Consider the following 24,696-nt stretch of genomic DNA (forward strand, 5'->3'; position numbering starts at 1 on the left):
TTGGTCTTTCAGAGCTCCTTGTAGAGTGTGATAAGGTATGTGCTAGTCTTCGTGCAAATGAGGTGGATGCAGATTTTCAGTCACGTCGAAAGAGCCAAATTACATACAGTCCACATTTACCTATGCTAAAGACTGCAGCTGAATCATATACAAGTAGAATGTATTCGGAGTTTGAGGCAGAATTTAAAGAGCAATTTGTGTTAACTGGACAATTGTTAAAAGCTGAGGGCTCAAAACTGACATATAAGGTTATGCATATGCAATCTGATCACGGAGCAACAGTTGTATTTAACATTACAGATTTGACCATCTCATGTTCTTGCAGAAAGTAAGAATGTGTAGGCATATTATGCAAGCATGCCCTCAAAGTCTTCAACATAAATGATGTTTTTGTTTTGCCACCACAATAAGAGATGGACAAAATATGCAAAAAGAGAATTTCTTGTAGAGAAAAAAGGAGCCGAGAAGGAAAATTTGACAACCCAAGCTGCATGTATATCACGGAAGGCAACATCTATTGCACTGAAGTGTTCGGTGTCAAAAGAGCTTCTTGATGCTCTAGAGAAAGCCATTGATAAGTTGGACTTGGAAGCGGATGATGGGATAAGCAAGGTGCAAGAAAAAGCCAATGAGGTTTCAACTGTTTGTCCAACTGATGCATTATCAGGAAAAGTAACATTTAGAGTTCCTAATGTGGTAAAAGGCCCAAAGAATAAACGTGGAACCATATCCCTGGAAAAGAGAAAAGGAAAGAAAAAGAAAAGTGTGAGCAACAAAGGTATTGATAATTACCAATTTTAGCCACTTAAGCATAATGTGCTCCTGTATTTTCTATACTATTTGTTTTAATTTTTACTACTGATTTCAGGAAAAGATGTTAATACCAGTACAATTGATGGTAGTAGCCAATCTGCAACCGTGGCAATGCCATCAGTTCAAGGAGGGGAAGCTCATGCCACAATGCCAACCTTAGATATGTACGTGAGTTCTTCTGTTATGGAGGCAGATGCTATGCAAGTAGGATATATAAGTCTCTTAGTGGGAGTTGATAAAGATGCTCTGTCAGCTGTTAGGAAATTGCAATTCGATGGAGTGCCAAATAATGAAAACATATGATGGTAAATGGTTTGTAGTCCGGTTCAATTACTCAGTGATGTTGTATTGTACACTAGAGAATTCTGTCAAGGTGAGATTGTAAGGTGGAAGCCTGGATTAGATGTTTTGATGTTACATCATTTTGTAACGGAAGAGCTGAAAGGAGAATGAAACATTGCAGCCTGTTCATTTTGACAAAAACTGCTGGGAAGGAGGCTGCCGCCACCGCATCCACCACCGTTGGGGAAGGATTTCCTTTTTTTTCCGTGCCGAAGACGAGCCCGTGCGGAGCCACGCCGATAATTGGTTGGAGCCGAGCCTGGACCGATCAGAAAGCGCGTGGAGGCGTTGTGCGCCCGATGGTCTCCAGGTCCACGCGTCGAGCATCGGGACTACGTCCGCACGAAGGCGTTGTGTGGCCGTCTCGCACGTAATTTTTTTCCAAAACGTCTACTGTTGGGCGTGTACGTGGATGACTTGATCATCACCGGCGCCGACCCGGGTGAGATCGAGACGTTCAAGAAGGAGATGAAGAGCTCATTCAAGATGAGCGACCTCGGCTGCCTCAGCTACTACCTGGGCATCGAGGTGAAGCAGGAACGTGGGCGCATCACGTTAAGTCAAGCAGCGTATGCAACGAAGCTACTCGAGAAGGCAGGGATGAACAGCTGCAACAGTGCGCTGGTGCCCATGGAGACACGCCTGAAATTGAGTAAGAACAGCTCTAATCCGGCCGTCGATCCTACTTTATATCAGAGTATTGTTGGGAGTCCGCGCTACTTGGTACATACCCGGCCGGACATCAGTTTCGCGGTCGGGTACGTGAGCCGCTTCATGGCGAACCCGACGATGGAGCACATGAACGCCGTCAAGCACCTTCTATGCTACGTCGCGGGCACACTGCATTATGGACTCATCTACACCAAGGACGGCAACGATCTCAAGCTCCAAGGCTTCAGCGATGCGGACATGGCGAGAGACATGGACGATCGAAGAGTACCACAGTCGTGCTGTTTTGTCTCGGCCGAGCTCCAGTAACTTGCAATCACAGAAGCAGCCCATGGTGGCCCTTTCGTCATGCGATGCCGAGTACATCGCGGCCTCAACCGCGGCGTGCCAGGGCATCTGGCTCGGGCGTTTGCTGGGGAGCTTCTACAGGCGAGAAGCGAGCGGCGCCACCATCTTCGTCGACAACCAGTCGGCGATTCAGCTCTGCAAGAATCCGGTCTTTCATGGCCGGAGCAAACACATCGAGACGCGCTTCCATTACATCAGGGAGTGCGTCGAGGGTGGCCACGTCGCCATCCAGAAGATCCACACCGACGATCAGCTGGCGGACATATTGACCAAACCACTTGGCCGGGTGCGATCCCTGCACTTGCGCTCAAAGATCGGCGTCGTCGACATCATCAACAACTAGATTAGGGGGAGTTTGTTAGATAATCTTGTTGTTTCAGTTTATTTTTCCCTTTTTTTCTTTCTGTTACTGAGCTTGTAATCCTAGGTGGAGCTCTCGGTGAGTTTGTTAGAGCCGTGACCGAGCTCCTGGTTGAGCATGCCTCCACGCTGCGCCATGCGAGCGACATGCGCGTCGCGGATGTCGTGCGCGGATCCCCCGCTGGTGCCACGAAATGGCCGGGCCACGACTTGTTCGTAGAAGAATAAAAGGAAGAGGAATAGATCAGGAAACGCTTCCTGGTTCTTTTGGGTAGCACCAAAACTTCGTGTGTTCTTGCGCGCGTGCGTGCGTGAGTTCTAGTCAACAACCTCCGCGCCCGTCGCCATTCGCGCCCCGTCCTCCGCGCCACCGCCGCTCCTGCCTCGGCGCCCGCCGCCGCTAGCACCTGCCGCGGTTTGCATCACCGTCCGTCGTGGGGAGGCCGCGCCACCGCCTCTGTCCGACGCTGGTACGCGGTCCCTTACGCACGCTCATGGCTAGCCCATTTTCCGCGAACCATGCCGCCGCCGTCTGCTCTCGTAGCGCCCGTCGCACGCTCGTCCAAGTTCCCATGACTAAAGGAACGACGTCCCAAGTATCGTCCCAGGCATCGACCCGGCGTACGTACCGCGGTGATCCCGATCCCGATTTGGAAGGAACGATCCCGGGCGCGGATCGTGGCTACGTACCGCGATCCGTGTGACTGTGCGTCCACCATGTCATTATCAGCTGTCCCGACGTCGTGGACGGTGGGGCTCTAACTGTATACCGGCGAGGTTGGAGTTCGTGGCCGGTCAGCTCTTGCGTAGAAAGCCTTGTCCTCCTCGTCATCCGACATGTGGTACCGCACCGGCGGTGTCGATTCCTCCTCCTCGGGGCCTCTCCATCCTCTTCCTGCCGCCGCCATTACATGAAACGAACCGGATTCCTGAATCGAGGAATCCGACTCCCTGTATCATCGTGATAGTCCCTGGATCAAGCGCTATCACATACAGAACTCATTTCAGGCATAATATCACAGTCATACTCATTATGAGGTCAATCACGGGTTTAATTATTACATAAATCCAGAGGATCTGTAGTACGGAATTTATTACAAGCCTCTCAGCTAAATCGAACAAGCAGAAGGCGCAAAACGGTAGCTAGGTCTTCGGCCATCCTTCATCTTCGGGAACCTCCTCCACAGGCGACTTGAGCGTAGCTCGGGCCTCAGTCGTACCATCCATCGTCGTTGGGGTCGAATTCCGGGTCGGATCCTGCATCGTACCAGGCTATCCCCAAGGAATGGGATAGGTTCACGTCACCATCTGTATGCAAGCTTTATTGTGGTCTACATTACGGATAAACAAGAGTTCAAGAGGTAAAGCTGGGGGTTTCCCTATGCATGCAATATATATATAAGAATACACAACTTCTTTCATTCCCGACTCGGGCTCTTCCGGCATTCCGGACTCCCGGTCACACACACCTTCCATAACCACCAAGTCGATGCGAGGACTCCCTCTCCTCGCATCTCAACTGCCCCCTGGCAGGAAAAATAATCTAGAGGGAGGTAAAAAACATGAGTAACACTAACTAATAAGAGCAACAGAGGAGTAGGGATGTCCATAACCGAGGACGCGGCTATACGTATAGTTTTCACCCTGCAGGGGTTGTACACCTGGACCCACTCGAATCGACACTAGCCGGAGATCAGCCGACTAGTATACGAAACACCGGTCTACTGAAACGGAATTAGGAGCCACGGCACCATCCGGCTTTCTCGGGTCTTGGGCGCATCCTCCCGCGAGAGGTCGCCCCGGGACTGTGAAGCCTCCCATGCGTCTCGGGGAACGTGAGGTCAGCACCTCCTCCCCCTGCACCGATACTCGATCCTCCTACCGGCTTGGTACCGCGCTTGCTAACCCCGGACCGGGCCCACCCTCATAATGGGTAAGTGGTGTGCACGCTTAACAAATTCCCACAAGTCATGGTTACTCTCACCCGGTCCTTATCTGCCGGAGCGGGCATCTTCGTCAAAAGCGTATCCACCACGGTGGTCCGCAACTGCACCCTTAACAGGTGCCCCAAACACCTCAAATACGTAACCAAAACTGTACCCGCCACAGGTACTCCGTAGGGTGTGCCAAGATACACACCCCAAGCCCTCGATCCACGATCGGGTTAGGTTGCCCACTCCCGGCTAAACCCTAATCACCAACTCCTGAAGAGAACCACTTCACACACGCCAAGACTATCCATCCATATCCCACACATACACATTCAAGGATTTTCAAGGCATTTCATATAATAAACAAGTAAGATAGGTTGGCAAGGAGTATGGTTCATAAAAGAGGCCATGCAGGTTTATCTCGATATACGTATATACACATACAGCGATAGCATATCTACAAGCAAATGCCTAATAGGGATTCAAATCCTAGATGGGCGTGAACCTGGTGTCTCGTCGAAGTCCTCCTGGGCCTCCGGGTAGTCCTGGTCGTTGGTCAACTCCTCGCGGTCGGGTCCTATTCGTAAATACGAGTAAGAGTAGGGACCAAAGTGCAAAAGTGCACAAAAAGGTTGCAAATAAGATCCAAATCACCACAATGCCTATTCTAACAGGTGGTTCTTGATTTTAGAAGAATTATGAAACTGGTTTCATAATTTCCGGAGGTCCGGATAATTTATTATGAATTTCCTAAGGAAAAATCTATTTCTGAAATTAATAAAAAGGATTTTGGAAAAGAAAACCATTAAACAGAGACACGTGGCAGCACCAGGGTGTGCCACGTGGCATGCAGACGTCAGCATGACGTCATCAGGGGGGGTCCGGGATGCTAACATCAGCAATGGGCCCTGCTGACGTCAGCGTTGACCGGTCAACGGTCAAGGTGGGGTCTGCGGTCAACGGGCCCCACCGGTCAGCCTCACCCCGAGGCTGACAGACGGGCCCCACGGGTCAGGCCAGAACAGAAAAAGAAAAAGGGTTCGGTCTGGGTCGGTTTTGGGCCAAAAGAGGTGATGGGCCGGCTCGAGGCCCAGCTAAGCTCGGCTAGGCTCGCGGTTCAGCCCGGCCTGCGGCTTAGCAGGCCGGCTCGGGCAGGTGGGCTATCCAGCCGTGTAGGCCGGCTCGGCTCGGGTCCTTCACGGGTCGGCTTCTTCTTGGGCCGCGTCGATCCTTGGGCCTTGGCGGCAGGCGGCCTTCTCCCTTCGGCTCCTCCTCCTCGCTGGGCTGGGCTGCTTCGTTGCCTTCTCCTCGCGGCCCGACAGCTTCTGCTATCCTTCTCTTCTCACTGACAGGTCGGGCTCAGGTGCGGCAGACGGGTGCGCGCGCGTGCATGCGGGCGACGCGGGCGCGTGCGGGGACGGACGTCCAGCTGGTGTTCGGGGAAAAGCCCCAAAGAATCGGCCGCGACGCGAACGCGATGTCGCGGCGCCAGCGTGTGGTCACCGCGCACGGCAAGGCTGTGGCGGGGCCGTGGCGAGGCAAGGCTGGGTTGCGGCCAGAAGTGGGGGTAGGCTCGGCCGTGTCGGTCTGTGCGGAGGTGTGTGTGCGCGCGGCACGGTGAAGGCGAGGCCAGTGGCGTCGCGGCGGCGGAAGGGCGACGGCGGCTGCGGGTCGATGGGCGGCGCGACGGGTCCCTGCACAAGAATGGCACAGAGGCCGGAAGGGGAAGGGGAGTCCTACGGCTGGCTACGGATGGCTCATCGGCGGCCCATGGCTCACGTCGGCAGCAGGGGAAAGAAAAGGGGCGGCGGCAGAGATGCTCACCGGCGGGGCTGAAGGGGAAAGGGCTTGACGCGGTGGCGGGTCGGTGCCGGTGGGTCGGGGCCGTGCAGGGCGCGTGGCAGCGTCGAGGGCGTCGTACGGGGCGCCGGCCTGGTGAAGCTCCGGGGAGGGGGGGCGGCGTCCTCCTCCTCCTCCTCGTGCTCACCTCCTCCTTCTCCTCCTCTCTGTGTGGCGGCGGCGAAAGGGAGACCGGGGCTTCTAGGGTTTGGGGCGAAGCGGCTTCGGGGTTCTTATGCGGCGGCCCTAGGGTTCGGGGGTGGCTGCGGCCGGGAGTTCTCGACGGCCGGGCCGGGACGCGTGGCGGCATCGCTGCGGCTGCGGCACGGGGCTAGGGCTAGGGCTCGCGGCGCGGGTGGTCGAGGCGCGGAGGAAAGAGGGGGGCGCGCGCGCGGGCGGTTACGCCGGGTTGTCGTGGAGCGGGGCGGCGCGCGGGGCTGGCGGATGACGCGAGCGAGCGGGGCCGCAGTGGGGGAGAAAAGGGAAAAAAGGCGCGGGCGGAGGGAAAAGCAGGTGCGCGGCGGTTGGGCTCCCTGTCGCGGAGCGGGGCGAGCGGCGTCGCGAGGCGGAGCGGGGCGGAGCTGCGGGGGTGGAGCGGAGCGGTTCAAGGCGCTGCGGGGCGGAGCAGAAGCTTCGGGTTGCGACGGGAGAGGGAGGAAGGGGAAGGGGAAAGCTGACAGCGGGGCCCGCTCGTCAGCCGTCCCGGGGGAAGGTGAAGGGCTGAGCGCGGGGGCGAGCGACGGACCGGGCTGGGCTGCGGTTGCTCGTGGGCCGTGTGGGCCGTGCGTGTGTTGTGCTGCGCGGGGGAAGGAAGAGGGAGCTGGGCCGGCTTGTGGGCTGCGCACAAGGTTTCGGCCCACAGGGGTTTCAAGGGAGAGCAATTGAGTTTGAATTTGAATGCCCATCTCAAATTCAAATTCCACACAATGGAATCACGCAAAAATGAAAATCAAACAAGAATATCCAACAACAAATTTAAAACAAGGAAGGTTGCAATAAAATATAAAGACTTCAAATATTCACACTAGCATTTAATAGTCCTTAATTTCACTTGAATTTTACTAAGAGTTCAAAATGGAGAGAACTTAGGCTTAAATTTCGATCTAGCTAAGCACAAACACGAAAAAGTTTTTGAAATTCATAATTTTTGCACCAAGATAACATTCCGGAAAAATCCGGGATGTTACATTACAGCTCTCAGATCGAATCCGTAGTTCCTTTTTCCGTTATATATGCGCAGGAGGCCCGGAACTTCGTAGGGTCGATCGCCGATACGGTGACGAGTCCGTTCAGGATTATTCCTCGTCGGACGTCGGAGTCCGGGTCCGACTCGGTGGGTAAGACGCGCGCCTCGAGCACTCCCGGTCAGTTGAGCTGGTTTGTTCAGATCAATCTCCGTCAAAATCGCCAACGCCTACACCTACGCGCACGAGGCAGTTGAAGTAGGAAACATGAACACTGGTTCGTTCAGCTGGAGTAGAGAAACGGCATGGCTGAGCTATCAGCTACCGTTGAAAGCTCGCGGCACCTGAAAACGACAGCACAACTGACTAAGGGCCTGTTCGTATCCTGCTATCTAAACTTTAGACCCATCGCATCAAAGAGAATCTTGTTATTTAGAAGTATTAAATAAAATCTGTTTATAAAACTTTTTGCACAGCTAGGTGCTAATTCGCGAGACAAATTTAATGAGCCTAATTAATCCATAATTTACCACAGTGATGCTACAGTAATTATTCGCTAATCATAGACTAATATACCTCATTAGATTCGTCTCGCGAATTAGCACTAGGGTTCTGCAATTAGTTTTATAATTAGATTTTATTTAATACTTCTAAATGATAAGATTCTCTTTGATGTGACCCATCTAAAGTTTAGGTACCCGGAAACGAACAAACCCTAACTCACGGTCAGTGAGCAGTGACCCCTCTGGCCCTTGCTGCCATCATTTTCCTCGCCACTATCCAGTTGCTGCCACTGGCCTTTCCGGATTCAAGAATTTTTTTGAAGGGTTCTAGAAGGGAGGACCGCATAAAATACTCCAGTTGCTCGATCAGAAAAGAAGATAGAATGCAATCCATAGGGACGGGCAAAATTGGCTCAGTCTGCTAGGATTCTGAAAGAATTCTTACACCCCTTTTTGCTAGGATTGTCAATCTATACCACCTAGATTGACAGCCGGGGATGAAGACGAGTTTGAATTACAATAGGAAGGTACCGTAATACCAAGAACTTCGGGTGTAGGAGCAAAGAAAAATCTCGTTTTCAAAACCTGCAAAATTACAGCCAGCGGAGCGTAGAATTTTTTGTGTGTGTGTCCCCTCTATTCGCGTCCTTTCGATTTTTTATTTTTCAAAGGCTATCACAATCGCATCACCAACATTGTTGAATCGCAGGTGCTAACTAAGTGCCTGTTTGGATCCAAGGGCAAATGGCAAAAGGGCAAATGGTAAAATTTTTGCTCCTGTCACATCAGATGTTTGGACGCTAATTAGAAGTATTAAATATAGTTTAATTAAAAACTAATTACATAGATGAGGACTAAATGACGAGACGAATCTATTAAGCCTAATTAATCCATAATTAGCAAAATTACGGTAGCATTTGACTTTTTGCACTTTGGGATGTTTGGATCCAAAAGTGCAAAAAAAAAAGTAAAAAAGCAAAAGTTTTGCACTTTCTCTTTCTCTTTTCCGTTGGATCCAAACAGCCCCTAATCCATCCTTGCGTAGCCACAGCAAAAGCAGTGTAGCTGGAGGTGGAAGAAGGCGAGGCCAGCAGCAAGACGAAGGCGGTGATGCAGCCAAGATTCGGGGGCCTCTCTCTCCTCCTCTTTCTGCTCCTCGCAGCCTCGCCCTGTTCCCCGCAGGAGCAAGAACACGACGTCGCCGGCGCCCTCCACGAGAGCTTCCTCCGCTGCGTCGCCAACGTCTCACCGACCACCGCCGACCCGTCCCGGATCGTCCACGCGCCGTCGGAGCCCTCCTACCCTTCCCTGCTGAACGCCACCATCCAGAACCTCCGCTTCGCCTCGCCACGGACGCCGCACCCGACGCTGCTCCTCACGCCGGCGACCGCCGGCGAGGCGCGGGCCTGCGTCGCCTGCTGCCGGCGCCACGGGCTCACGGTCCGCGCCCGCAGCGGCGGGCACGACTACGAGGGCCTCTCCTACCGCGCGGTGCTGCCCCGCGCCGCCGGGGCCCGCCCCTTCGCGGTCGTCGACGTCGCCGCGCTCCGCGATGTGCGCGTGGACCCGGCGCGGCGCGAGGCGCGGGTCGGCCCGGGCGCCACGCTCGGGGAGCTCTACTACGCCGTGGCGCGCGAGAGCGGGGGGACGCTCGGGTTCCCCGCCGGGATCTGCCCCACGGTCTGCGTCGGGGGCCACCTCAGCGGCGGCGGGTTCGGGCCCATGATGCGGAAGCACGGCCTCGCCGCCGACAACGTGGTGGGCGCCGAGGTGGTGGACGCCGAGGGGAGGTTCCTGGACCGGGCGGCCATGGGCGAGGGCCTCTTCTGGGCGCTCCGCGGCGGCGGCGGCGGCAGCTTCGGCGTCGTGGTCTCCTGGACGGTGCAGCTGGTGCCCGTGCCGCGCGTCGTGTCCGCCTTCACCGTCCGCCGCCTCCTCCGGCGCGGAGACCAGCGGCAAACCCAATCAACGCTCCGCCTCCTGACGAAGTGGCAGCGCGTGGCGCACGCGCTCCCCGACGACCTTTTCGTCAAGGCGGCCATAGAACCCAAGCTCGACTCCGCCGGTGAGAGGCACCCACTGGTGGTCTTCAAGTCGCTGTTCCTCGGCAACTGCAGCGGCATGGTCGCCGAGATGAGCACCCATCTGCCGGAGCTCGGCGTTAAGCCCAGCGACTGTAGGGACATGAGCTGGATCCAATCCATGCTCTACTTCTACGGCTACACCAACGGCCAGCCCGCCGAGGTGCTGCTCGACCGGACCCTGCAGCCCAAGGACTACTACAAGATCAAGCTGGACTACCTGACCTCCCCGATCCCGGCCGCCGGCCTGGCCGGCCTCCTCGCGAGGATCGTCGAGGACAGGGGCGGGTCCATCGACATCGACCCGCAGGGCGGCGCGATGGGCGCGACGCCGGAGTCCGCCACGCCGTACGCGCACCGGCGACGGTACCTGTACAACGTGCAGTACTTCGTCAAGTGGGGCGGCGACGCGAACGTGTCCTACGAGGACGGGCACCTCGGGTGGGTGAGGGGGGTGCACGGGTTCATGACGCCGTACGCGAGCTCGAGGCCCCGGGCGGCGTACATCAACTTCAGGGACCTTGACCTGGGGCGGAACGTGGAGGGGGAGACGAGCTACGAGGCGGCCAGGGCGTGGGGGGAGATGTACTTCAGGGGCAACTTCAGGAGGCTGGCCATGGTGAAGGGCGTGGTGGATCCCGAGCAGGTGTTCTGGAGCGAGCAGAGCATCCCTCCCCTGGTTGTGGCGGATGCAGGGGAGAAGCAGAGTGAGAGTGGATTGGTTTTGGACAGCTGATTGATGAGATGCATTGAGCTTCTGTTCTTGCAAACGCTGTGTAGGAGTGTGTATTACTGTAGGCTGATGTTGCAGTGGGCCAGTGGAGGTTGATAGGGAATGCGAGTTCCTACAATGCAGCGGAGCCGAGCTTGCTCAGCCGCCATTTCTGGTAGAACAAAGGGGTAAGAGGGGGGGTCAGCCGCCAATGGGTCAAATGGCGCTCTCGATTCGAGGTGGCTCCGCCAATGGCCCAAGATATCTATCTGATCGGGAAAGTTTGGATTTCACAAGGCAGAATCCGTTTTGTGCTTTCCAGCGCATCTTCAGCACCGACGATTGGAGTCAAGGAGCATTTTCAAACTTGAAGCGTCTCCGAAGATACCCAGCAGTCTCATGATCGTCCCGGTTTCTTGAGTTGCAGGGGAGGTGAACATAATTGTAGGAGAATAAATTGCGTATAATGAATGGATTGTATTGCATTAAGGCCTCGGCCCGTATATATAGAGTATATAGATTTGGGGGCAAGGCTCCCCTACGTATTGCAGTCTACAACTGCCAAATATACTCTAACAATAAATAACGTCGTCAGCATAGAAGCTGCAGTGGAACTTGACGGGCTCAAGACCAGTGGGTTGTAGAATGCCGACTACTGCTGCTTTTCTGATCACCCGATCAAGAATATCCATTGCAAGTATGAACAACATTGGAGAGAGTGGATCACCCTGACGAACTCCTCTAAAATGCTGAATCTTCTTGCCCGGAGATCCATTCAGCAGCACCTCGGAAGAAACAGTAGACAACAGAGCCGCGATATCGAGCTGCACCATCTATCACTGAATCCCCTAGCTCTTAAAACCTCCAGAAGAGAAGGCCAAAAAAGAGTATCGAAAGCTTTGGATATGTCCAATTTAAGCAATAATTTGGGAATCTTCTTCTTTTTGAAGAGAGACGCAGCACATTGGACAAATTTTCGTTATCCAAGATCGAGCGACCTTTGATGAAGGCGCTCTGGTTGCTTCCACTCTTATCGGCTAGCCTGGGTGCTAGGCGATTAGCCAACAGTTTGGAGAGCAACTTCGCAAAGCTATGAATCAAAGCAATCGGTCTGTAATCTCTTGCCTCCTTCGCTTCAGCCGTCTTTGGTAGAAGTACCAGGAGACCACTGTTAAGACAGCTGAAACTGCTCTTTGCAGAAGAGAAGAAAGAGTTGATCGCCCACATCGCATCACCTCTAATTATCTGCCAAGCTGTGAAGCTGATGTAGTATCAGTCACAAGTTACAAAACGCGATCTGATTTCTGAATCTTGCGAGAGGTCATGCGCTTTTCCCTTTGTTGCTTGTTCAGTTATCTCGGAACATTGCTAGTTTCAGCATTTTCCAATTCCAACACTGAAACAGCAGATCCTCGGCTGATGTTGCAGTGGAGGTTGATAGGGAATGCGAGTTCCTATGGTGCGGCGGAGCCGAGCTTGCTCAGCAGCCATTTCTGTTAGAACAAAGGGATAAGAGGGGGATAAGAGGGGGTCAGCCGCCAATGGGCCAAATGGCTCTCGCGATTCGAGGTGGCTCCGCTTGGCCTCACCTGGCTTGTTTGTTTGAGGCAAGTGGCGAGAGCGGCGGAGCCGAGTGACCGCAGCAGTAGCGAACCGTCGCAGCAATCCAAAGCTGGTCGCCTTTATTACCACCAGCTAGTTCAGTGCAAAGCAAAAAACCAGCGGCGCAGAGACCAAGCCCAAAAAGCCCACAGCTTTCCTCCCTCTCCCCCTCCCCGGCGCCGCCCAGCTCCTCCACCTCCGTCCCGGCATGGCGGCGCTGTCCCGCGCGGCCTCCTGCTTGACCCGGCGGCCGCAGATGCAGCCGTCGAGGCTGCAGGCGGCGAGGGCGATGGCGTCGTCGCTGTTCGGCCACGTCGAGCCGGCGCCCAAGGACCCCATCCTCGGCGTCACCGAGGCCTACCTCGCCGACCCCTCGCCCGACAAGGTCAACGTCGGCGTCGTAAGTCCTCTGATCCCCTCGCCGCGACCGGCGAATCTTGCTTTTGCTTGCTTTGCTTGTCCGAGGTTCCTGATGAAACGGGGCCGTGCTTTTCGCCGCAGGGCGCCTACCGGGACGACAACGGCAAGCCCCTCGTACTCGACTGCGTGCGCGAGGCCGAGCGCCGGATTGCCGGCAACCTCAACATGTCAGTGAGATCTCCCCCTCCTGCTCCTTGCCAGGGCCGTACCAAAGTTTTTGAGGCCATGGTTCGAAATATAAAATGTGGCCCCCACCTTTAGAAATCCAAATACCAAAAATGTATTTTGATTTCATTATATAACTTCATGTATTTTGTAATCCTAAGAAGTATCATAGGAATTCACGCGTTTGAGAAAATTTCAAGTCCATCTTGCTTCTTGTGATTTGAGGACTACATCAGTAATCTCTAACTCTAGAAGACATGACAAAGTAAATCACAAATAGAACAAAGCTAAATTAAGAATAAAGAGGAAATTCATGGTTATTAGTGGACAATTTGCTTTGCTTGTGATCAAATTTTGATGCAAATGTGATGACGCCAGGTTAATAGAACTGAAGTGTAAGCATCCACCGATCCACTAGATGAACAGAAGTAATCAAGGAGATAAGAAGCCAATCCAATAACACACTTAGATACCGTGGCATCCTAATTGAGAAATAAAAAATTAGAATATTATATGAGACATAGGAGGGCATGACTGCAACGGCAGGACTCCAATAACAGCATGCGTCCCCTTTCAAAAAATAATAGCATGCAGCAGCTCCAGGACAGCAGGACCTGTACTCGGCAGACAGCAACTCGCAGCAGCGGCGATGCAGCCCTTATGCTTATTGCCGATCGCGTCATGCATCCTGCATCGAAACCGCGAAGGCAAGGCTTTGAGTCGTGCTACATTAGTCTGCGAGATTTTGGTGCATGTTGAAGTGGATTCGTGGAAAGTAACTGATGCTTAGGTGGGCTAATTGCTGATTACGGGGCCCTTTAAATTTGGGGTCCCTGTGCGGTCGCGCCACTTGCGGCATGCCTTATATGGGCCTGCTCCTTGCCTCAGCCTCATGCTGCCGGCCGTTCTTCTTGCTTTCTTCCCTCTTCTTTTTCCTTCGATATCGCGAAAATGACATTTTTGGAGTGATGCTGCGTGTTTCTTCCTGAACGGTCTCTACTGTCCAGCTCATGGCTTAGCATTTCCCCATTTGCTCCATCTTACTTACCAGGATGCTGATTTGGACTTGCTCTTAGGATTCTGTAGCACAACAGTTGCTTCCATACTGCAATTGTGAAATTGGTCTGTTCATCCAAGACATGGTGCTACCGATTTGTAGAAGAACAGGATGCTATGGGTTCTGATCACCCTCCTGTTATTGATTCAGTGCAATTTTTTGAAACAGGGAGTACCTCCCAATGGGAGGCAGTGTAAAGATGATCGAAGAATCGCTGAAGCTGGCGTACGGAGAGGATTCCGAACTCATCAAAGACAAGAGGATCGCGGCAGTGCAGGCGCTTTCAGGCACTGGTGCCTGTCGGCTCTTTGCTGATTTCCAAAAGCGATTCTTGCCCGATTCGCAAATCTATATACCTACACCAACGTGGTCCAAGTGAGTTGGCATCATGATGTGACACTGGTTGATATTTTGTTTACTTAAAAAAAAAGAGTGAAACAGAGCTATGGAGATTAGTGCATTCCATTGCTATTTATTTGAGAGGGAGTTAGTCTCACTGTAATTCTAGCTGCTATGGTAGCCATCCAGGATTTTTCACTGGATTACCTTTGGCCTGTCAGTATTATTTATAAAATATTATAGCTAACTTCAATCTGGGAATTTCTCCAGCCATCACAATATTTGGAGGGATGCTCAAGTGCCACAGAAGACATACACATACTACCATCCAGAGTCGAGAGGGCTTGATTTTGCAGGATTAATGAATGATATCAAGGTGATTCATTTCTTTAGCATTTTTACAAGTTCAATATTGTTTCTTTTGACTTCTTCCATTCTTGCTGCTTCCTGTATCAACCTTTTTAAACATTTTTGTTATAAGATCTCGTGGCTAAGCAGCTACCAACTTAGCTTCTCTTGTTACTTTTGTCAGTCTTGCCTTGAGATCTCTTATGTGCATTTATAGTTCTTTTGGCACAATACAAATACCTAGTCACTTGAAACTTGGACATTGGAACCCAGAGAGACTAACTATTTTCTGCTCTGTGGCTCTGGCCTGCTGACAATTTGTCTGAAATTGCTTGTGTTTATGTTTTCTCTGTCATCTGCAGAATGCTCCAGATGGTTCGTTCTTTATGCTCCATGCATGTGCTCATAATCCTACTGGAGTAGATCCTACAGAGGAACAATGGAGAGAAATATCCCATCAGTTCAAGGTAAGGGGGACACAAAAGTATCAGACAACAGTATTACCTGCACTGAACTCCTACTAGCCACAACTGTCAAATTTCACTTTTCTTCCTCTACAGGTGAAAAAACATTTTCCATTCTTTGACATGGCATACCAAGGGTTTGCCAGCGGTGATCCAGAGAGAGATGCTAAGGCAATCCGAATTTTCCTTGAAGATGGACACCAAATTGGATGTGCTCAGTCATACGCAAAGAACATGGGACTTTATGGACAGAGAGTAGGATGCCTGAGGTATTTTTTACATATAGCATTATCACCTACAGTGCTTCTTAGTATAACGACATGCATACTTGTGTGAGATGAAGTATGGTCACTGGCAAATTTTGAGAAAAATAGCTGTTGGATTTCTCAAGATATAAAGCATTCAAAAGGAAGGGGAAAATACTTGACTTAGTGAATTTCAATTCGAGTGCTCCTTATTCCATTCTATCTGTAGCTAATTGGATGACATTAAATACTAGGTGGTCCTTTTAAACCTTTGGTCCAATAGTGACTATAGTCTTATCACATTTATTTCTTTAGACAATGGTAGTACAGCTCAGGCATCTGTGTCAACTAGGCATGCACAACCAGTTCTTGTCACTATAATAATTTGTGTTTGTTACCAACATGCAGTATTTTGTGTGATGATGAGATGCAAGCAGTTGCTGTCAAGAGCCAACTGCAACAGATTGCAAGACCAATGTACAGCAACCCACCTGTTCATGGTGCACTTGTTGTTTCTATAATCCTCAATGATCCAGAATTGAAGAGTTTATGGTTAAAAGAGGTCAAGGTAAACTGTGAAACCTACATAACTACTTAAGTTCTTGAATGTCCAAATGCTTAAATCTATTTTAAGTGCATAAAGAAATAATTGCATTAACAAACAATTTCAATCACCATTTATTGTCTCAGGGTATGGCTGATCGTATCATTGGAATGCGGACGGCACTTAAGGAAAATCTTGAAAAGCTAGGTTCATCTTTGTCATGGGAGCACATCACTAATCAGGTAAAGACAACTCTGAATATAGTTGTTGATATTATTTAGAGTGACTCAGTGACATGTGTATTCCACCAGTTTACAAGAGTGTCATCTATATTATTAGGGGTCGTTTGGGTTGTATCTTAATGTTGTTGAAGTACATTCAGCGCAGGGTTTGGATTAGTAAATCATTTACAAATACAAGGCCCTGTTGAGCTGGCTCACCTTGGTACTAACAGTTGGGAGTGGAGAATGACACAGAATCCCTAACGTTGTGGCTGACATGTTTTTTTCTGTCGCAAAGGCATCTAGTGTTGCTAGTTTTGGCTTCTTCTCGTGTACCTGATTCTTTGAACATACCAGTCTAAAATACAACTTTTCAACCATTGATTTTCTAGTGACTTGCTAGCAGGTATTACAACAGGTGTTTTTTCAGGAGGAATCCATCAGTACTGTTTTCATGCAACAAAAATAGTTCATGCATATTAGTGCTTAAAATTTTCTAAAATGTTGAGTGCGGAGTGCATGCATTCTAGGCAACAAAGTAGAATGGAAGGACTATATCCAAATTTTTGAAGTTTGAAACTAAGAGCAAACAACATCAGCCAATTGCGCTTTAAGTATACAGAATTACAGAGTTACCAACCCAGACCAATCTCTTGTGGTTCTGAACTGCTGATATCTTCAGCTGGATAGGAATGCTCTGCAACTTAGATATCTTTATGTTCTTTTTTCCACCACTACATTTCATTCAAATGTTGTTTCTTTTGAGGTCAGACTCCACATGCAACATTATAATTTGTTATTTGTTGAATTTGTATATGAATAAATGGTACGTGTCTTTGTACAGATTGGAATGTTCTGCTACAGTGGGATGACACCTGAACAAGTTGACAGGTTGACAAATGAATTCCATATTTACATGACCCGCAACGGGAGGATAAGGTATAACACTTCTCAATTTTTTACATCACATTGATGCAATGTTGTATCTCTTCATACTTTCTGGAGATTGGAGAAAACAAAAGAATCTTACGTAAGTCCTGTGCCTATTTCAGCATGGCTGGTGTAACGACAGGAAATGTTGGTTACTTGGCAAATGCTATTCACGAGGTTACCAAATAGAATTGAGTTTGGCCCTCCTACCCTCGTCGGCCGATGAAATGAGGCTTTCAAGTGGCTTTTTTGGTGCCTGACATATCAACATTATCATTCTCGAGAAATAAGTTAAGCCTGTTGGGGCTGTCCAAAGGTGAATTTCACATGTACGAGAACTATAGATGTGAAACTCCAGTCTTAAGAGCTACATGATCCTGTTTCTTTTCTTTTTCTTTCTTTATTCCCCATCTTGTCATGGCAATTTTTACACTTACCTGCAAATGGTTGTAGCATGATCTACAGTTCTGAAGAAAATAAATATGGCGAAATTGAGAACCTAATGTGTTTCATACTTTCAGCATGCCCGGCGCTTCAGCCACTTCAGTTGCGGATTAGTGAAAATGCATATTCTGTCAAACAGAGGCCGTGAGAATTTTAACCAAAGCTCGATCTTGTTGCAACTTCTCAGTGAGAATTTTAACCAAAGCTTCTGCTAATGACCAATTTCTTCAGAAGAAACATTTAAATTCGCTTTGGTTGGGGTGCGCCAGGCCCTGCCAGCAGTGCAACGGCTGGGCGACGCTCAAGGGCTCCAATGGCAAGCCACTGTGGTTAGCCCTTCCCCACAAAAAATAAATTTAATATCGAAGTGGGTCCATGACCCACATATCAGATATTAAACTGATAAGAACAGATACTACACTTGATCTTAGCCAAAAGGCCGAGAAAGGTATGAGTTGCAGCCGGGCACCCCTGCCTCTTCTTATAGCGCGCGTAGAGCTCCATCGTAGCTCAGCTAGCGAGGTGGGACTAAACGGCTAAACGCTGCTGCGCGCCGTGGTCCGGCGCAGTGGCGCTCCCCCCGCGCGCGCTTTGCTTGTTTGGGCCCAATGCTGGTTGCGGTTCGCGCCCGGTCTCCTTTCTCCGCCGGCGGCCCAGGTTGGGAGACTCGTGGGCCGTAGACGTTCCAGTACTCTGTTCCTCTCCAGTCTCCAACCTCCTACGTTGTCATGCCCTCGTCCCGTTTGCTCATGAGAAATCGCATTTTGTCCTCGTCCCGTTTGCTCATGAGAAATCGCATTTTGTTGCCAATCGAGCTGTTCTTGAACCCAAGTTCAACAACAAATGAAAAAAGAAAATAAACAGAGAAAGACCTGTTTATGGCCTGAGAAAGGTGAAAAGGAGCTAAGTAGCCTTTGGAGATATCACTGACACTGTGGATTTGTGGTCGATGATTCAGATCGAAACACGAGGAATTACGGCCTGATATCAAGTTGCTACGACTGGAGAAATGTGAGTGTTTTTTTCTTTTTTGATAAAAGAGGCAATGTGATGTTAGAACAGCATATATTTGTCATGGAAATAAGCTCTCCGTCAATATTTCGAACAACTCATGGTACAAATCTGACTACCAGCGTAAGGACCGCAGAAGCAAAGCAAAGTTAGGGGTAAACATAGAGATTTGAACTGGCCGGATCATGGGACAATATGACCATGATGATCTCCCTAGTTCCAAGTTCAAAATGGTCTCTAAGGTGCACCACCCCCCACCCCCAGCAAACTCTTCACAACTAGAACTACATCCAGGATATACATGTTTTGTACAATTTCGTCGTTTTTCTCTTCCATTTCTCCCCCCCCCCCCCCCCCCCCCCCCAACAAGACCTACAGCAATAACTGTCATCTGGGACCAGACAGCTCAATTGGCTCTATTATGAAGGACGACGAATCATGAGGATCCTCATGTCGGATAGAGAAACCGTAAGGGCCTCCATAAGGAAGAGGTTCTCTATTCAACTCGATGCTGCTCTCTGCCAGTGTGACGTTCGCTTCAAGAGCGTGCAGAACTTCTGACATCTTAGGCCGAAGGATAGGGTTGGTCTGCGTACATTGGATAATCACGTCAACGGAACACTCCAGCTCCGCAGCATCAAATGAATCCTTGAGATCCCTGTCAACCAGCTTATCCAGTTTCTTTTCCTCCTTCAGTTCTCTAACCTGGAGAGGAACATGGGTGTTAAATATCTCCCACTTGCGAGTTAAATGCAGTAAATAGTACAGAAATATGTGCATAGGAGTTTACCCAATCTAGAATCATGCCCTTCTGAGACTGTCCATGTCCATTGCTTAAGGTTTTAGGACCAGTAATCAATTCCAACAGGAGAATACCAAACCCATAAACATCAGTCTTTTCTGAGGACTGTCCAGTTGAAAGATACTCAGGAGCAATATGCCCAATAGTGCCCCGAACTGCAGTAGTAACATGTGATTCTTGTCGGTCAAGAAGTTTCGCCAATCCAAAATCCCCGACGATTGCTTCAAAACTTTCATCAAGCAATATGTTTGCAGCTTTGACATCTCTGTGAATGATCTTAGGATTGCATTGTTCATGAAGGTAAAGTAATCCCCTGGCAGCCCCAAGAGCAATGCGCATGCGTTTACTCCAATCAAGAGATGGTTTTCCGTTACGGTAATCTGAAATTTGTAACTCCGTATTAGAGCAATGAAAGGCTATATAAGCAAAGGATAACATGAACCAACCAAAACACATACTAAAAGAAAAATATTTGCAAGCAATGAGAAAGACTAGCAAAAATGACAATTCTAGACAATATAACAAACATTGAAAATGTTGCGGACAGACAGTTAAAATTACCTCTCAAGCGGTCAGCAACACTGCCATTTGGCATATATGGATACACAAGTAACCGCTCTTTCGAGGTCATGCAAAACCCATACAAGCGCAAGAGATTCCTGTGCACAGCAAGACCAATCAACTCAACTTCTGTTTGAAATTGAACTTCACCAGTAACATCAGGATCTTTTAATCTCTTCACTGCCACTAAAGGTCCATTTCTCAGACAGCCTTTGTAAACAATACCAAAGCCTCCTTGACCTAATACATTCTTCGAATTAAAATTGTCCGTTGCACTTTGCAGATCATGAAATGAGAAATGCTTCAGATGACCCAATTCAAACTCTAGATCTTGATCTACAGATAAACAAAAGAAAGAATTCATCAAATCATGTACTTATTCACCAGTAAGAGAGCATGCAGTTAGATGATTACCAGCAGAAGCAAAAGGCAAGCGCCATCTGCAGTAACTTAGCCAATACACGAACAACAAAACTAATACTGTGGAACAGGTGACGCTTAGAGAAATTGCCAGCGCTAATTGATGATGGTTCTTTGCCTTTTGCACCTGTCTAGACGTTGTCCCTGCCATTAATATTTACAGTTAAGTTCCAGTTTCTAAGAATAGACATGTTAAAGATAGGGCATCTGGTAAAGTAACTACCATTAGTCATTGCTGTCAAATCCGAACAGCCATGTATAATTGATGAATTGCAAAGGAACCGATTTCCCGCAAGACTGATAAGCAAAGGAAAGAGTGATTTAAAGTGAATTATTATCAGAAAAGAAAAAGGTGTGCTCAGTTTGAGCAAAACCAGTTGAACTGCGTAGGCAGGAAATAATCATTCACTGCAGCTGATCAAAGATTTTGGATAATTGGATGGAGCAAAATAGTACTGCATTCATTTAAAAGATGTACATCTTAAAGTTTTGTAAATCTTCTTCCGACATATAAGGCAGATGTGCAAATTTAATGACCTTTTCTCTCTTCTGCCCTCATTTGTCCTCCCTCTCTTCAATAGTTTTTAATAACCAACTACACTAACTATCCTATTTCTTATTATTGAGAGATTCAAATCATGGATGCCATGGCCTCAAGGTGCTTGATCGAATACACTTAAAAAGACATTTTGAGTAAGAGAAACGGAAGCTTATTGTACACATACTCCTGACACTCACCTGTAGTCATGTGCATAGATTTTTGGAACTGGGCCACTTAAATTGTTGAATGATAAGTCACTGAAACATATTTCCTTGTCAGTTTAAAGCCAATAGTTACACAGAGGTCACTTATGTGAATAGAGAAAACAAACAAGTAGGAAAGAAACGTACAGGAATGTGAGACCTGGAAGCTTAGCAACATCCACAGGGATCTGCCCAGACAAGTTATTCCTATCAAGGCGCCTGACAGATTGACAATACAACAGTCAATACAAAATACATGTTGCAAACTTAAAGAAGTGTTTTGATATCAACTCACAGATAATTTAGTCGAGTCAACTGCCCCAATGAACTTGGAATATCACCAACAAACTCATTGCTAGAAAGGTCAAGAGCGTTTAGATTGGTCAGCTTCCCTATTTCTGGAGGAATATCACCTGATATTTTGTTATTTTGTAGTGACCTGAAATAAAAAGGCAAAGAAGCTAAGCTATTGAGCACATATATTATCTCATTTTCACAAGGATGGATGGTAAATTGATAATCAGTGAAACCCCGCAGCAAGTAAGATACAGGTCCGCAATTGAGATGAGCAAGTACTGTTAGGAGATCATCAAATACCCGAATGCCCTAGCATTTTACGATGGGTGAACAATATGCCATAATTTTAAAATTGGATGGCCATCCCACCAACACAATCAGACAGTTCTGCTCTTGCTGTCTCATTCCAGGACAATCAGCAATTTAAGCAAATAGTACTGCCAGTAATTTCATAGTAACAAAACGTCTGAGGTGAAGGTTCTACATCCAACAGACCAACACTAGGCCCGTGTAGCACAACTATATACTATAAACCCACGATGCGTGGTTGAATGGCCTTATAAGAAAGGAATAGTGTAATTGAAATTGTCACAAAAGGGGGGAAATCTAGCTTTATGTACCTAATTCCAGCAAATGCAGAACCACTGAACGATATCTTAACATGTTTATAATTTAAACTAAACAGAAAAACAAACAACAAATCATCTTACATTGTGATACATTCAAGCCAATCGTAAACAAAGTATCAACATCACGTGCAATTACACAATCCAATCGGTCTGGATTCACAAAAGTAGCACACATATAGGCAACCTTCCATAGAGTTAGGACTTAGGAGCTATAACACAAATAGCAGCAACATGTGTATACAAATGGTATTATGTGTTTGAAGAATTCATAGAAGGTTGAGGGCACCCTGATCGGAACTATATTTATGGTAGAACGCTGGCTCTATTTGCTTTCATATGATTCCAAAAAGAACTGGGTACAACGAAACACCTTATTTCCAATAAAAAGGAAAAAAGGTGCCATCGGGAAAGGTTGTGGTTGTGGTGCCCATCATCTCTTGTATAGTGAACTATTATATCATATTACACTAAGTTGTGGTTGTACTGACCTCGCAGAGTTGAGAATTCAGGCTAATAAGTGGCGAATAGATCCTATGTATGATTTTCATTAACTTAGTAATAGACCAAGAGATTACTGTAATCTTCCTCCTACCGTCAATTAACAGCTCCGAAACTGACATGATAGTGACACATCAGTTGCTGTTGGACAAACGAACAAAGAAGTTGGAGAAACTTGACACTCTTGTTCCTACTCACTGTCGTTTTCCAATTTTCAATCACGCCCACGAGCCATGCAATTCTGGATCAAACACCCAGCTCGAAAACGCACCAATTTTACAGTGTCACGAGACAGGCCGTGTAAGAGTAGCTGATAACGAAATAAAACAAGCAGCAGCCATGACGGAAGAGGTGAAACCCTTACATTGTCTGCAGGTGGCTGAGGTTCCCGATGCTCGGCGACAGCGTCCCGGACAAGCCGTTGTTGGCCATCTGGCTGCAGCTCCCGCGCGAGGCCAAACAGAACGCCGTCATTGACCCGCAACAATCAGCAAAGCAGCAGCCCAGCCCAACTGGAGGAAAGGGCGGGATCGGACAGAAATGGGGGGAGGGTTCGCGGAGGGAGCTCACTCACAGCGAGACGACGAACTTGTCGGGGGAGCAGGCGACCATGGACCAGGTGCAGGGGTCGACGGAGTTGATGTCCCACAGCGCCATGACCCCCTTCTCGTCTCGCAGCCGGCTCTTCACGGCCATCAGCGCCGCCACTGCAGCACAAGCGAAACGACGCAGCATCAGCAACCCCGTCCCGTCCCATCCCTCCCTCGAGGATAAGGAAGAAGCAAGCGGCCGAACCCTAAACCCTCTCAACCCCACCCCCGCGGACGCGCGCGCGCACCTTCGTAGTTGAGCCCCTTGGGCGAGAGCGGCGGGTCCCCGGCCGCGGCCCAACCCGCAGCAGCCAGTACCCACGCCGCCGCCAGGGCCGCGGCGAAGGGAGAGAGCCGCGGCGATGCCGCCGCCATGGCGAGAGCGGGAGCGAGAGAGACTGCTGGGAAAGCGCGGCGCGAGCGGAGATGGCGGCGGCGAGGGCGTGGGTGGCCATGGTATATTACCCCACCGGGCTGTGGGCTGGGGGGGGGGGTGCGTATCGAGCGCTGTGACGGAGTAGATTAGTGCAGGTTAATTAAGGCGCGCGGGTGCGTGGGGGTGGGGATTTGGGACGTTGTTAATTAAGAGGGGCGATTAGTGGGGCGCTGTCCGAGAGGGGGGATTCCAGTGGAGACGGGTGGCTGGGGCGGGTGGGGAATTGTGCCCGGTGTTTGGGCGTCCCGGGCCGGCCTCGATTCCCCTTCTCTTTTGTCGCCGCGGTTTTGTTTTTCTTTGTGGGTGCGACTGCAAGAGAGATCCTCGAGATGGATGGATGGAAGGGGTGGCTGACCAGGGAATTGGCGCTTCCGGTCTGCCAATTGCGCCACCTGCTGCTCCTTCGCCTGTTTGTTTGTTCGTGCTTGTTTTTTCGTCCCTCTCCCGACACAGTAGTTTGTTCTTTTCTTGGGAAAGTCCAGATGATGTTTTTCTTAATTCGACTAGCATTTTACTAGCACATGGATGGTCACTAAAAGTCAATGCCTTTGCCATCTATTGACGGTTTTTCCTCCTCCCTCTCACATAGTTGTTTGTTGTGGTTTATCTACTGCTCTCTTAGTTCTAAATTACAATTCCTTTTAGATTTTTCTTTATACATAGTTTTTCTATTTGCTATGTATAGATACAGTATACATTCAGATGCATAGCAAAATATATGTATCTAGAAAAATTTAAATAAATTGTAATTTGGGACGGAGGTAATAGCATAGTTTCTATGATCAGTTGTTTGTTCTCTTTGATAAAGTTCAAATACCTTTTTTCTCATAATATTATATTATAGCACGTCCTTTATTGAACAAATTCTGAAAATTCACTAATATAAAGCTTCTTCCCTAACCCAAGATGTATTTGCAATTAAACTGACGTGTCTTTGTAGAAATTGCCAATCAAACTGTCGTCTCAACTCTCAAGATCCGTATCAATATCAAGAGGCGAACCATGGACGAGATTATGGATTAATCATATTGTAGCAGACTAATTGCAGCGGGTAAATCGTCATTAGAAGCTCGTGTGCTTGACGTGTCTGAACAACCATAAGCATATGCTGTGGATCCCATGCATGCACATAATGTGTTCGGCAAAA

General features: G+C 49.1%; 3 protein-coding genes and 1 non-coding gene across 6 annotated transcripts; 2 read left to right on the top strand and 2 right to left on the bottom strand.

The window, feature by feature from the left end:
- The first annotated feature begins 8,455 nt into the window (after positions 1-8,455).
- Positions 8,456-11,332, top strand: LOC112881676 (berberine bridge enzyme-like 13). Its single transcript, XM_025946486.1, has 2 exons — positions 8,456-8,709; positions 9,020-11,332. Exon 2 carries the CDS (start codon positions 9,100-9,102, stop codon positions 10,804-10,806), a length of 1,707 nt encoding a protein of 568 aa, XP_025802271.1. The 5' UTR covers positions 8,456-8,709; positions 9,020-9,099; the 3' UTR covers positions 10,807-11,332.
- A 1,153-nt stretch (positions 11,333-12,485) lies between these two features.
- Positions 12,486-17,620, top strand: LOC112881683 (aspartate aminotransferase, mitochondrial-like). The gene is made up of 10 exons (XM_025946498.1): positions 12,486-12,784; positions 12,886-12,971; positions 14,195-14,401; positions 14,636-14,741; positions 15,076-15,180; positions 15,274-15,446; positions 15,831-15,990; positions 16,113-16,208; positions 17,032-17,126; positions 17,240-17,620. Exons 1-10 carry the CDS (start codon positions 12,593-12,595, stop codon positions 17,304-17,306), a joined length of 1,287 nt encoding a protein of 428 aa, XP_025802283.1. The 5' UTR covers positions 12,486-12,592; the 3' UTR covers positions 17,307-17,620.
- Positions 17,621-17,816: 196 nt separating this feature from the next.
- Positions 17,817-18,013, bottom strand: LOC112879158. Its single transcript, XR_003225983.1, has one exon. It is a non-coding gene; the product is annotated as a U2 spliceosomal RNA (small nuclear RNA).
- A 596-nt stretch (positions 18,014-18,609) lies between these two features.
- LOC112879020 (probable LRR receptor-like serine/threonine-protein kinase At5g45780) lies at positions 18,610-23,985 on the bottom strand. 3 transcript variants are annotated; one of them, XM_025943343.1, is made up of 11 exons: positions 23,362-23,985; positions 23,098-23,230; positions 22,888-22,959; positions 21,395-21,538; positions 21,247-21,318; positions 21,094-21,153; positions 20,579-20,652; positions 20,350-20,499; positions 19,936-20,271; positions 19,363-19,754; positions 18,610-19,277 (listed from the first exon to the last, which is right to left on the bottom strand). In XM_025943343.1, exons 1-11 carry the CDS (start codon positions 23,486-23,488, stop codon positions 18,960-18,962), a joined length of 1,878 nt encoding a protein of 625 aa, XP_025799128.1. In that variant the 5' UTR covers positions 23,489-23,985; the 3' UTR covers positions 18,610-18,959. The 3 variants fall into 3 exon arrangements, with proteins under 3 accessions (XP_025799128.1, XP_025799135.1, XP_025799143.1); XM_025943350.1 differs by having other exon boundaries at positions 23,319-23,498; XM_025943358.1 differs by lacking the exon at positions 23,362-23,985 and having other exon boundaries at positions 23,094-23,196.
- Between the last annotated feature and the right edge of the window lie 711 nt (positions 23,986-24,696).

This window comes from Panicum hallii, chromosome 1 (assembly GCF_002211085.1).
Source record: "Panicum hallii strain FIL2 chromosome 1, PHallii_v3.1, whole genome shotgun sequence".
In the NCBI taxonomy this organism is placed as follows: domain Eukaryota; kingdom Viridiplantae; phylum Streptophyta; class Magnoliopsida; order Poales; family Poaceae; genus Panicum; species Panicum hallii.

Coding starts and splice junctions, on each gene's coding strand:
- LOC112881676 (XM_025946486.1), top strand. CDS start 9,100: ATGCAGCCAAGATTCGGGGGCCTCTCTCTCCTCCTCTTTCTGCTCCTC.
- LOC112881683 (XM_025946498.1), top strand. CDS start 12,593: ATGGCGGCGCTGTCCCGCGCGGCCTCCTGCTTGACCCGGCGGCCGCAG. Junction 15,447..15,830: donor CAGAGAGTAGGATGCCTGAG/GTATTTTTTACA, acceptor ACCAACATGCAG/TATTTTGTGTGATGATGAGA. Junction 17,127..17,239: donor ACCCGCAACGGGAGGATAAG/GTATAACACTTC, acceptor TGCCTATTTCAG/CATGGCTGGTGTAACGACAG.
- LOC112879020 (XM_025943343.1), bottom strand. CDS start 23,488: ATGGCGGCGGCATCGCCGCGGCTCTCTCCCTTCGCCGCGGCCCTGGCG. Junction 23,231..23,361: donor CAAGGGGCTCAACTACGAAG/GTGCGCGCGCGC, acceptor CTTGTGCTGCAG/TGGCGGCGCTGATGGCCGTG. Junction 19,278..19,362: donor AGGGCATGATTCTAGATTGG/GTAAACTCCTAT, acceptor GTTCCTCTCCAG/GTTAGAGAACTGAAGGAGGA.